This window comes from Heterodontus francisci, chromosome 1 (assembly GCF_036365525.1).
Source record: "Heterodontus francisci isolate sHetFra1 chromosome 1, sHetFra1.hap1, whole genome shotgun sequence".
In the NCBI taxonomy this organism is placed as follows: Eukaryota; Metazoa; Chordata; class Chondrichthyes; order Heterodontiformes; family Heterodontidae; genus Heterodontus; species Heterodontus francisci.
Genome location: NC_090371.1, coordinates 97,056,683 through 97,070,166, shown reverse-complemented (window position 1 = coordinate 97,070,166; position 13,484 = coordinate 97,056,683). Strand labels below are relative to the sequence as shown.

General features: G+C 44.8%; 1 protein-coding gene across 2 annotated transcripts in view; it reads left to right on the top strand.

The window, feature by feature from the left end:
• Positions 1-13,484, top strand: part of LOC137381996 (cell division cycle protein 20 homolog) — a 67,146-nt gene that overhangs the window by 35,778 nt on the left and 17,884 nt on the right. For both annotated transcript variants that reach the window (XM_068054449.1, XM_068054439.1), the window contains 2 exons: positions 6,888-7,119; positions 12,050-12,175. In XM_068054449.1, coding sequence (XP_067910550.1) covers positions 6,888-7,119; positions 12,050-12,175 — 358 coding nt within the window. The remainder of the gene's footprint in view (positions 1-6,887; positions 7,120-12,049; positions 12,176-13,484) is intronic.

The following is a 13,484-nucleotide window of genomic DNA, read 5'->3' as shown; positions in this document are numbered from 1 at the left end:
TACAGATTGCAATTTGTGAGTGGGAAAGCCTTAGGTGGTATAGAGATGGGTTTCCTGTCCTTTTAGAGCCGGTGGGATTGAAAATGGCAATGGGTCAGGTCAAGTAGACTTCTACGGCAGCCATCACTGAGGCTGCTGATTGTCCTGAGGGAGAGATCTGCCTTCCACAGCACCAGAGAGAAGTGTGATGTTACAGGGGAGCTGGAGGCCTGACACTGGGGGCAGGGCAGACCCACACTTCATCAATGCCCACCTGGATGTAATGATAGAGGCTGTGAGAGACAGGAGGGAGATCCTCTTCCCGGAGGGTAGCAGGAGGAGGCCACCTCATTGTGCAGCAGGGGCACAAATCAAAGAACAAAGAACAGTACAGCACAGGAACAGGCTATTCGGCCCTCCAAGCCTGCGCCGATCTTGATGCCTGCCTAAACTAAAACCTTCTGCACTTCCGGGTACCGGATCCCTCTATTCCCATCCTATTCATGTATTTGTCAAGATGCCTCTTTAATGTCATTATCGTACCTGCTTCCACCACCTCCCCCGGCAGCAAGTTCCAGGCACTCACCACCCTCTGTGTAAAGAACTTGCCTCGTACATCCCCTCTAAACTTTGCCCCTCGCACCTTAAACCTATGCCCCCTAGTAACTGACTCTTCCACCCTGGGAAAAAGCTTCCAACTATCCACTCTGTCCATGCCGCTCATAACTTTGTAAACCTCTATCATGTCGCTCCTCCACCTCCGTCGTTCCAGTGAAAACAATCCGAGTTTATCCAACCTCTCCTCATAGCTAATGCCCTCCAGACCAGGCAACATCCTGGTAAACCTCTTCTGTACCCTCTCCAAAGCTTCCACATCCTTCTAGTAGTGTGGCGACCAGAATTGCACGCAATATTCTAAGTGTGGCCTAACTAAAGTTCTGTACATCTGCAGCATGACTTGCCAATTTTTATACACTATGCCCCGACCGATGAAGGCAAGCATGCCGTATGCCTTCTTGACTACCTTATCCACCTGCGTTGCCACTTTCAGTGACCTGTGGACCTGTATGTCCAGATCTCTCTGCCTGTCAATACTCCTAAGGGTTCTGCCATTTACTGTATACTTCCCACCTGCATTAGTCCTTCCAAAATGCATTACCTCACATTTGTCCGGATTAAACTCCATCTGCCATTTCTCCGCCCAAGTCTCCAACCGATCTATATCCTGCTGTATCCTCTGACAATCCTCATCACTGTCCGCAACTCCACCAACCTTTGTGTCGTCCGCAAACTTACCAATCAGACCAGCTACATTTTCCTCCAAATCATTTATATATACTACAAACAGCAAAGGTCCCAGCACTGATCCCTGCGGAACACCACTAGTCACATCCCTCCATTCAGAAAAGCACATTTCCACTGCTACCCTCTGTCTTCTATGACTGAGCCAGTTCTGTATCCATCTTGCCAGCTCACCTCTGATCCCGTGTGACTTCACCTTTTGTATCAGCCTGCCATGAGGGACCTTGTCAAAGGCTTTACTGAAGTCCATATAGATAACATCCACTGCCCTTCCTTCATCAATCACCTTTTTCACTTCCTCAAAAAACTCAATCAAATTAGTGAGACACGACCTCCCCTTCACAAAACCATGCTGCCTCTCGCTAATAAGTTCGTTTGTTTCCAAATGGGAGTAAATCCTGTCCTGAAGAATCCTCTCTAATAATTTCCCTACCACTGACGTAAGGCTCACTGGCCTATAATATCTGTTCAGTGTTATCCTCCTCTGCCCCCTCTTCCTCCTTCTCTCTTACCTCTACTCCCCCCCATGATGAGCTGTCTCCTTCCAGGGTCTCAATGTCCTCAGGTTCACACCTCTCTGGAGGGCCTTGCTATGGAGAGTGCAGTAGACCACCATAATGGCAGAGACTCTTGCAGGAGGGTATTGAAGTGCACCACTCCACTCATCCAGGCACTGGAATCGCATCTTCACAAACCTGATGGCCTGTTCAATGTTTGGCCCGCTGAGCAGGTGGCATTGGTTGTTTTGCCTCTGTGCCTCTGCCATAGAGGGGTCAGCAGCCATCTCTTCAAGGGATTTTCCTTGTCCCTTTGGATCCATCCTTGCACTTTGGGGGCAGAGTGAAGATCTGAGGCAGCCTGGACTGGCGGAGGTTGAAAGAGTCATGGCAGCTGCTAGGAAAGCGAATGCAAACATGGCGGAAGCTCTTGTTGTGGTAGCAGACCATTTTGGATGTTGAGGGAGAGGAAGCCTTCCTGTTGATGGATCTTACTGGCTGATCACTGGGTGTCTTCATGGTCACATGGATACAATTGATGATGCCCTGCACCTGAAATAATCCATCAATGATGTCAAAACCCAATGCACTCCATGCCAGCACAGACCCATCTGTGCTAAAGTGGGTGTAGTCCCCGCCTTCCTGAAAAGGGCATCCGTGACCTGCCTGATGGCCTAATGAGATACTGACTGCAAGATGCCACGCAAGTCCATAGTTTCTCCCTGGAATGACCCGGTTGCATGGAAGTTCAAGGTGCCTGAGACCTTGACGGCTGCGGTAGGGGACTGCCATGGGGACCATGAGGCCTTAGGTCATTGCGGATCAGAGCACACCTCTGTCAGCTGTGCCTTTAACACTCACCAGGCCTTCCTGTGCCAAGCCTAGCAGCCACAGTGCTGCCAGCAGGTTCACTTCCCTATCTGGTCTCATTTCAATCCCCAAGGTAACATTTAACTCCTACATCTGCAACAATATCCTCAGTAAGACACACCTGAGGCAGCTAAGCATCATTTACTGCCTCTGCTTGAAATTAAACAGCCATTTCCATAGCCCTCATCTCCCTCCACAATGCTCACGTCCTCATGACCCTGCCGTGTTCCCTCCATGGCGTTTTCCCCATTCCCAGACTTTAAAAATAGCTCCCTGTTCCTGACAAGCCTGCTAATGAGCTCTTTAATGAGATCAACAGGCAATTAATTGGATGAGGGTGGCCGACCCATTCCCTTCCTGCTGGCTGAAGTTTAAAAATAGCATCATGTTCCGGAGGTGGTGGGACCCAGTCCCAACCTCCAAGAACGCAATCTTCAAATCGTGCTCGCTGCCATTCCCGCTCTCAACAGGGATTGAAAATCCAGCCGAAGAAATCTGGGACTAAAACTTAGAATAATAAAAATACACTTGCACTTTCAGTTTGACATTTTTCTCAATTTTGCAAAAATCCTGCTTTATACTTTAAGTGTTAAATGCTACATGGTTTTTAAACCAATTTGCAAAGTGTAATTAGAATTTCCCAGCCCCTCATGTTTTGTACAAATCTTATTGATTTCTGTTACAATTTTCATATAAACAGTTTCATGTACTCTGATACTGTCAGTGGTGGTCAACTGGGCAGACAGGCAGGCAATTAAAATGCCTCATGCCACTTACCCACTCCAATCCCATTGCCTTCTGAAGGCTCTCAAGCTTGGTATAGAAGCAGGAAGACAGCAGGATCTTGCTTTAAATATGCAGATCAGGTGCTGATGATGCCAGCGGGACGCGACTGCAATATTAACCCCAGGCTTGCATGGTAAAGTCCTTTTTAAAAATTCATTCATGGGATGTGGGCATTGCTGGTTAGGACAACATTTATTGCCCATCCCTAATTGCCCTTGAGAAGGTAGTCGTGAGCTGCCTCCTTGAACCGCTGCAGGTGTAGATACACGAACACCAACAGTGCTGTTCGGAAGGGAGTTCCAGGATTTTGACCCAGTGACCTTGAAGGAACGGCAATATAGTTCCAAGTCAGGATGGTGTGTGGCTTGGAGGGGAACTTGCAGATGGTGGTGCTCCCATGCATCTGCTGCCCTTGTCCTTCTAGGTGGTAGAGGTCACAGTTTGGAAGGTGCTGTGGAAGGAACCTTGGTGAGGTGCCGCAGTGCATCTTGTATATGGTACACACTGCTGCCACTGTGCACAGTGATGGATGGAGTGAAGGTTGAAGGTGGTGGATGAGGTGCCAATCACGCTGGCTGCTTTATCCAGGATGGTGTTGAGCTTCTTGAGTGTTGTTGGAGCTGCACCCATCCAGGCAAGTGTTCCATCACACTCCTGATTTGTGCCTCGTAGATGGTGGACAGGCACTGGGGAGACAGGAGGTGAGTTACTCGCTGCAGAATTCCCAGCCTCTGGCCTGTTCCTGTTGCCACAGCATTTATGTGTCTGGTCCAGTTCAGTTTTTTGTCAAAGGTGACTCCCAGGATGTTGATAGTGGGGGAGTTCAGCGATGATAATGCAATTGAACATCAAGGGGAGATAGTTAGATTCTCTCTTGTTTGAGATGGTCATTGCCTGGCACTTGTGTGGTGTGAATGTTACTCGCCCCTTATCAGCCAAAGCCTGAATATTGTCCAGGTCTTGCTGAATATGGACACGGGCTACTTCAGTATCTGAGGAGTCGCGAATTGTGCCGAACATTGTGCAATCATTAGAGAACATCCCCACCTCTGACCTTATGATGGAGGGAAGGACATTGAAGAAGCTGAAGAAGATTGTGCCTTGGACACTACCCTGAGGAGCGGCTGCTGTGATGTCCTGTGACTGAGATGATTGACCGCCAACAATGACAACAATCTTCCTTTGTGCTAGGTATGACTCCAACCACTGGAGAGGTTTCTCCCGATTCGCATTGACTCCAGTTTTGCTCGGGCTCCTTGTTGTCATAGTCAGATGCTGCCTTGATGTCAAGAGCAATCACTCTCACCTCACCACTGGAGTTCAGCTCTTTTGTCTATGTTTGGACCAAGGCTGCAGTGAGGTCAGGAACTGAGTGGTCCTGGTGGAACCCAAACTGAGCGTCAGTGAGCAGGTTATTGCTGAGCAAGTGCTGTTTGATAGCACTGTCGATGACCCCTTCCATCACTTTGCTGTTAATCAGGAGTAGACTGATGGGGCCGTAATAGGCCGGGTCAGATTTGTCCTGCTTTTTGTGTACAGGACATACCTGGGCAATTTTCCACATTGCCGGCTAGATGCCAGTGTTGCAGCTGTACTGGAACAGGTTGGCTAGGGGCACAGCTAATTCTGGAGCACAAGTCTTCAGTACTATTGCCAGAATGTTGTCAGGACCCATAGCCTTTGTCGTATCCAGTGCCTTCAGTCGTTTCTTAATATCACGTGGAGTGAATTGGATTGGCTGAAGACTGGCATCTGTGATGCTGGGGATCTCAGGAGGAGGCCGAGATGGATCAAACACTTGGCACTTCTGGCTGAAGATGGATGCAAATGCTTCAGCCTTATCTTTTGCACTGCTGTGCTGGGCTCCCCCATCATTGAGGATGGGACATTTGTGGAGCCTCCTCCTCCTGTTAGTTGTTTATTTGCCCACCCCCACCATCATTCACGACTGGTTGTGGCAGGACTGCAGAGCTTAGTTCTGATCCGTTGGTTGTGGGATCACTTAGCACTATTTATCGTATGCTGCTTACGCTGTTTGGCATCCACATAGTCCTGTGCTGTAGCTTCACCAGGTTGACACTTCATTTTGAGGCATGCCTGGTGCTGCTCCTGGCATGCCCTCCTGCACTCTTCATTGAACCAGGGTTGATCCCTCGGCTTGATGGTAATGGTAGAGTGGGGGATATGCTGGGCCATGAGGTTACAGATTGTGGTTGAGTACAATTCTGCTGCTGCTAATGGCCCACATTGCTATACGGATGTCTAGTTTTGAGTTGCTAGGTCTGTTTATAATCTATCCCATTTAGCATGGTGGTAATTTGTAATTTCCATATTATAATCACCGACCCACCCGTTCCATGTGGTTTCCTGCGTATTTCTAAAAACGCACCAGTTAAATGTGGAAGTCAGCAGGATTACGTCGGGTTTGTGACGCAGACAATTTTTGATGCTTTAACCCCCACATGCACTGACGCCTGCCCCCACCCAACCTTGTAAGTTAAAATTCTCCTTCACAGGGTAGATTTTCATCCTACCCCCTCCCCTGTCTTCAGGTAGGTATGGAACAGTAACACGAAACCTCCAATCTGTCTGATTGAAGGGTCAATTGAAAATCAATTCCCATCCTTTACACTCTAGTACCAACGCCAGGGTGAGATGAAGTAATGTGGAGGAAGCTTGTGTGGAGCATAGAAACTTGCATAGATCTTTTGGGGACAAATTACCTCTTTGCTGTAAATACCATGCAATACTGTATAATACATTGTGCTATCAGATAGAGTTTCATAGAGTCATAACAGCATAGAAGGAGACCATGCAGCCCATCAAGTCCATGCTGGCTCTCTGCAGAGCAATCCAATCATTTCCATTCCCCCACTCTATCCCCATAGTCCTCCAAGTTTATTTCCCTCAAGTGGTCATCCAATTTCCTTTTGATGGATGGGGTATGTCAGACCGAACAGATAATGATGGGATTTAAATCTGAATCTTCATATTCGTGGTTCAGTCTTTTAGATTAGATTAGATTAGAGATACAGCACTGAAACAGGCCCTTCGGCCCACCGAGTCCGTGCCGAACATCAACCACCCATTTATACTAATCCTACACTAATCCCATATTCCTACCAAACATCCCCACCTGTCCCTATATTTCCCTACCACCTACCTATACTAGTGACAATTTATAATGGCCAATTTACCTATCAACCTGCAAGTCTCTGCCTTAAAAATTAAATTTAGGGTTAAGTGGAGGGTTTTATGTAATCTAATATGAACAATAACAATTTGCACAATTTACATTATGCATTTTGGTTTAGAATATGAAGCAATTTTTGAGATACTTTGTAAACTGAATTTTACAGTTCTTAAATAAGTGCTGAACTTTGCTGAGAGAGGAAATAAAATGTTGGTGTTTCCTGAAATTTATATGTATTTTCATCTATATATTTTCTGCAGTGGCTCCCGGTTTGGATCTATTCACCACCATGATGTAAGAATTGCACAACACCATGTTGGCACACTCTGTGGTCACAACTCCCAAGTATGTAGCCTCAAATGGTCACCAGATGGTGGGCTCCTTGCTAGTGGTGGCAATGATGGTCTACTGAATATCTGGCTCAATGACCCAGGGACCAGTGTTAACAGTAAACCAGACATGACCATCAATAATCAACAGTCAGCTGTAAAGGTGAATGTTACTTAATTATGAACAATGTTGTTGTTACATGTGTTCTGTCTTATGCTACCAATAAGATTTGTTCAAAACCGTAATGATCATGAATTCTTCTGTAGTGTTTGGGTGGTCTAATGTGTTAGCGGAACAGTTTTGTTTAGCACTGGGACTTGGGATCGAATCCACCCAAGCCAATAGAATGAGTGCATCATCTGTTTGTTCTCTGTAAATATTCTATGTAAAATTGAGTTTGAATAATTTTAATCCAATTTCTAATGGGGATAAGCCTCCAGGGCTATACTGCATGCAATTGGTGATCTCACTCAGTGAGGTTCCAAGGAAAGCTACTAAGAGATAATAGAAAAATATCACACTTCTTGGGTTGGCTAAAGGCACCTTGCTTGGGCAGATGAAAGGGAACTTTACTTCACAAACACACTGCACATCACTTGTTAATGCTTGATGCTGAAACTAGATGCCCAAATAGGAGAGTGTTCCCCACTTTATATTCTTTACCTTGATGGATGCAAAACATATTCAAAAAAAAGTCATGAAAATGTTTCATTGTATTTCATTCTTTCCTTTCCTACTTCTTAAATAAACTAAGTGTTCAGAAACATTGCCAATTTAGGGGACTAGATTATTTAAAAGGGAATTAAATAGTTTCTGAAAAAATGAATATTAAAAGTCATAGGGAGCTCATGTAAAAACTGGTACAGACTTGATGGGTCAAATATCCTGTTTTTGTGACTCTAACATTCTCTAATTCTAAGACCCTGTGAAGTGACAGAACCGGCCCACACGCAGTTATGCATTCGTTGTTCAGAGCTAAATTTTCCATTGAATGTTTTGAGCAAACCATAATCTGTTTTGCCTTTCCTGCTGTTTAAATGAGATGGCCTGGAAATTCCACAGATGTTCTCCCCATTTCCTGCCTTAATTTTAGTAGGAGACTGGTGGGGGGGTTCGTCTGGTCTCTGACTAAAGCTATGGCAGAAAACTGGAAGAACCCCAGCAGAATTTACAGGCCAGTAAGTGAAATACCACAGCATATTAGACGTTATTGAACATCTGTAATAATAATAGTCTTTTGTCTGTCTGCACTTTTCTGATTGGTGGGTGGAGCCTGGTTGCACGTGGGACACATGAAGAATTGGAGCTCATGAGGCATGTATTGTATTAATTCAGGGTCACAGAGAGAAGCTAAATTCAGACATAGCAAAACAGCCTTGTTGTTATATTTTTATTTGTTTCGCATAATTTTATTGTCTCTTTTTCTGGCTGGCTGAACACTCTACAGCAGATAGGCTGGGTAGGCCTCAAACCTGGCTCTTCAGCCACTGTCAAAACCTCTGTATCCAGGAACGGCCAGAGACCACATCATGTGACTCTCCAATCTGATTTTTCCCTCTCCCCCACCCTTTCCTCCCACCTCCACAACACCCATCCCCTCAAATGGGAGACATTTCAATCACTTCCAAAGAATGTAAGCTGAGAGACCAGAAAATGTGAGGAGTAGGGCTCAAAGCTGAAACTGTCCACATGCTCTTTGAATCCCTGCTCAAAAAAGAGCCTTATTTTTCTGTGAGCTTTAGTTTGTGGTTGCTGCTTTGAGGCATAGCTGCTCTGATGTGGTGTCGGTTGCATCACGTGAGGCGCGTGTGGCTGTCAACGGTTGCTGGCGGAGGTGGTAGTGGCGGGGTTGGGGGTGGCTCGGTGGAGAAAAAGAACAGTGGAAGGTAGGGGGAGACCAACAACAGTTGCCTTGACTGGAGGGATTGGGGAGGGGTAGGTGGGACGGCATGGGGTGGGGGAGTGAAACGACATGGAGTTGTGGCATGGGGTGGGGGGGGATAATGGCATGGAAAGGGGGAAGGATGGCATGGGGGGTGTCCAGCATGTTGGAGGGGTGGATAACATGGGAGGATATGGCATGTGGGGGTGGTGGGTAAAGGATGGCATGAGAGAGGGAGGATTGAATGGGAGGTGTGAAATGAGGGATGGGGATGGGGTGACATAAGAAGAAGAGGTGGGATGGGGAATTGGATGGGGATGATGAGAGGGATAAAAGGAATGAGATGGGTATGGCATGAGAGGGATGGCATGGGAAAAACGGAATGGCATGACATGGGGATTTAAAGAAATGCTGTTGCAATAAAGGTACTAATTTTACTGCAAATGTTTTGCAGGTCTCTGCGAGTTCTGTTAATAATTTTTAGTACAGCACTCTACTTTCAAATGGTCTGGAATTTGTATTGATGGATGGTATGACGTCTTGTGCAAGGTACTTGTAGCAGTAAATGTCATACTGGCAACACAACCTGCTAACCTGCACAAAAAACAAGACCTTTTCAAAAACAGAATTATTACCCTTTTTTGTACAGTTCTGTCCACCTATTCCTACTCTCCTGAAGGTGATGGTTCATACTTGGATAGAGCTCAACAGGCGCCACTTCTAGGAAATCACTCAAATGGCCAGTCTTTATAGGTGAACTCAGTTAGTGTGTTAGCAGGATGTTGATCCATAAGGATTCACTATAGCCATGCCATACCCCGTCCTCATAACAAGCATACATTTTCAGTTGCGATCGCTTAATGGCGATTGAAATAAAAACAAAAATTCCTGGAAATACTCAGCAGGTTTGACAGCATCTGAGGAGAGAGAAGCAGAGTTAACGGGCTGGCTTTTTATTTTGGGGTTGGGAGCCGGTGCAGGAATCAAATCCGGGCCCAACCCCACACCATGTCAGGCTTAGTTACCCGATATGATTTTCCAAGGATTGGCCATTTAATGGTCAGAGGCAGCTTGCTGTCCAATTAAGGATGGTGGGCGGGTCCGACATGGAGGGCCAATAGGAATTGCTCCAGCACTGAGAGAGCTGGAGACTGATGATGCAGGTAAGGGAGAGAGAAGGCGTCTGCATCTTGAGGTGTCCTCTCAGCACTTTTAAAAGTTCTGAAAATAAAAATGGCAGCTGTAGCCATCTTTCTGCACCGGTGGGGGCAATGGCAGGGGGCGGGAGGGTGGTGGGGGGTGGGGATGTGGTGGTTTAAATGATTCCAGAGCCCAGAAGGCTGACCCACTGATGTGCCACCTCCTTTCACTGGCTGTGTTTTGACCACTGCAGGGAGCTGCCTGCTGAAAATTCCAGTCAGTGTGGGAGAAGGGCCTTAATAGGCCCCTTAATTATCTTTAGTGGCTAACCACTGCTTGTGGGCGGGTAGCGGTTCTGTCCCTGACCCACCCTCCTGGAAAATGGCCCAGAGGCAAGACCATGCTGGCAAAGCAGCACATCGGCCAATGGCCAGCCTCAGGAAATTTGGGCCTATTCTGCCTCTGATCCTGCCTCCCTCAGGCAATGAAAATCCAGCCCATTTCAGGTAAGCAACTCTTCATCGGAAAAGTTGTCAGAAGCTAGTTCTAACAAAGTGTCACCGACCTGAACTCTGTTTCTCTCTCCACAGATGTTGCCTAACCTGCTGAGTATTTCCAACAGTTTCGGTTTTTACCTCAGATTTCCAGCTTCCACGGTACTTTACTCTTGATTCAAAAATTGAATCCTAACCAATATTTCTTCTCCACTGTTATCCCAATTTAACACAGCACAGATCAGCATTCAAACCTGGGAATTTTTTTGGCATTTACAGCTAGTGAAGTGTGACAGGCCAAGAGAGTGTATGATATACTTTTAGTGGGACTGATTCAGATATAAATAATTCCATTTATTTCTTTTATTGTATTTTGAGCTTTAATTCACTTACTTCACTATTAGGAGCCATTTAAACGTATTTATTTGGTGCCTTCTCTGTGAACTGATTGGATTAGTTTAATCAATTGATCAAGTAGGTAAAGCTGTTCTCTGGTTGTTTTTCCTGTGGCAATTGGGCTATTGTATAAATTAAATATGAATTTGAACAAAGTAACAAGAACTCGGCTGCCAGTGAAGGGCAAAAGGCCATGATCAGAGAAGTTTCGTCTTAGTGTGCATTCAGTCTTAAATGGGGTTTGGCCGTGATGTACAGTTGGACAGGTGTTTTTTTCTATAATTAATTTTTATGTGAAGTGAGTAAGTGGAGTTTGGTTATTGTGAGAGTTTGGTGCTGGTGGGAGGTCAGGCAAACACAATCAACATTCGATGCAGGGTGTCCTCTTAATGTGTGCAGATATGTTGGCTGTCATGAATCCTCAGTGTATCCAATGACAGCATGTTTTCATTGAGCATTGAACGTCAGAATAATTAACTCTCTGTAGCAGAGGATTTTGGAGCTCACGCAACAATGGCCACACTCCATCAGAGAGGATGAGGGATTTCTGGATCATATTCCTGAGAATGTGGTTAATTAAGAGCCTGAGCTCAATGGTACAGGATGCAGACATAACATAGAAAGAAAGTGAAAACAGCCTAATTTTTCAATTCCTTCTTCCATGAGCTGTATGTTTCTATAGTTCTACTTACAACACTACATGGTGCCTTTTACTAATGAGTCATCAGACGAGGGAGACTGGCTGTTTAAAATAGTTTATCATTTGGAATATTTCCCCATAGGTATTCAAAGGTTTTATTGTTGGCCAATAAAACATTGCTAGGGGAAATTGTGGGGAGGGACATGAAGCCTGAGGAAATTGTGAATTAAATTAAAATAGGCATAAATCTAAATCCCACCACCCAATCTCTATAAACACTTGCCTACTGAAAACATGATTGTCCTTCTCTCTGTATGGATGGAATAGGCATTCTAGAAAATTGCCTTATTGACTGGATACCAGGTTTACCCATTGTGAAATTACATGGTTAAAATGGATCATTGATACAAAGATTCAGCGCGTAGTTCTGATAATATAATTATATATACTTGTGATTTCAATTACTGCAGCAAAACACAGAGTGTTTGGGCAAAAACATAAATCTTTTGTTTAACAATAATTGAATTTCCTTTTCAATAGGCCATGAACTGGTGCCCTTGGCAATCTGGAATTCTTGCTGTTGGGGGAGGTGTGAAAGATGGACATTTGCGTATATGGGACACAAAGAGTGGGAACTGTATTCGAGATGTGGATACAAAATCACAAGTGAGACAATAAGAATACTTGCAACAGGGTCATGGCATTAATGAGTTTAACTTTGTGATTATATTTTCTGATTGGGAGAATCTGAAATATTGCTCACTGATTTTGCTCCGATCTCATAAAATAACGAGAACACATGGCGGAATTTTATTTATGGGCAGCTAAGAGTCTGTGATTCCTTAATGCATGTCCTGCTAGAGAGTTTGAACTTTCTACACTATATTCCAAGTCAGAAAGGTTCTGGCTTGGTGCCATAGCCAGCTGCCTTGTCTGGCTGCTTGATGCATAGAGTCCTGCTGTAGACTTTCTTAAAGCATCATTAAATATTGATCAGCATGCAGTGAAGTAGTCTGTTCCTGATGTGTGCAGACTGGACTCTCTTTTTCAAGGCTGCACTCTAATTTCCATGCACTCAAACAGCTTGCACCCATTTTACACAGGTTTTATGGCAATCACCACTTAAATATGCTGACCCAGGAAAGTACCTCTCCTGATCAATGGTGGGTACATATATTTTTCCATTGCCGTAACAGCAGCTGACCTCATACAGCTTGATATTTTCCCCTCTGTTTTTGTATGACACAGGCCTGTATAAATGACTACTTTTGAATCATGATCCTTTTTGAAAGTATTGATCAGCTTTAGTAGGTCTTGAGGTTTGCACAGATGCGACTGTGTGTAACAGCTATGATGTGTAATGGTTGACCACATGTATGAGAAACACTTTTGAAAATTGTCCAACTTACAACCAGAGTCTATTATGTGTGTATGTAGAAATGAACTGGTGGTGTTTCGTAACCACATAAAAGGTTGAATTACAATATTTATTCAGTAATTCCTGGCTCCAATTCTCCTAATTATTATATGTTAGATGCGCCATGGCATTTAAAAAAACTGAAGATGTAATCATTTATCACAATTGTGCTGACAATATTATTGAACACCTAGAAAATTTTCTGTCACGCTTTAGCATCATATATATAAGTTTCATAGTGCGCCACTTCAGAGTGACCCCTTACCAGCAGCATATATCCTGTGGAGCTCCCAATTGCATAGGAGCAAAAGTTTTTAAGTTGAGGCGGTACAATATGTGTGCAACTTCTCATTAGTCCCTACAGGATTATGTAAACTGTTGAAAAATAGTCCCATGTCATATTCCCCCCGTTGATTTGCAGTGCAGCTCCTGATTTTCTCAACCTAGCTAGTATATGAAGAACTTTTTAAAATGTTGTTCAGGATATGAGCAGCATTGGGAAAGCTGCAACGAATATCCATTCCCCCATTGTCCTCAGGCCATGTTGGGCCTTCTCTA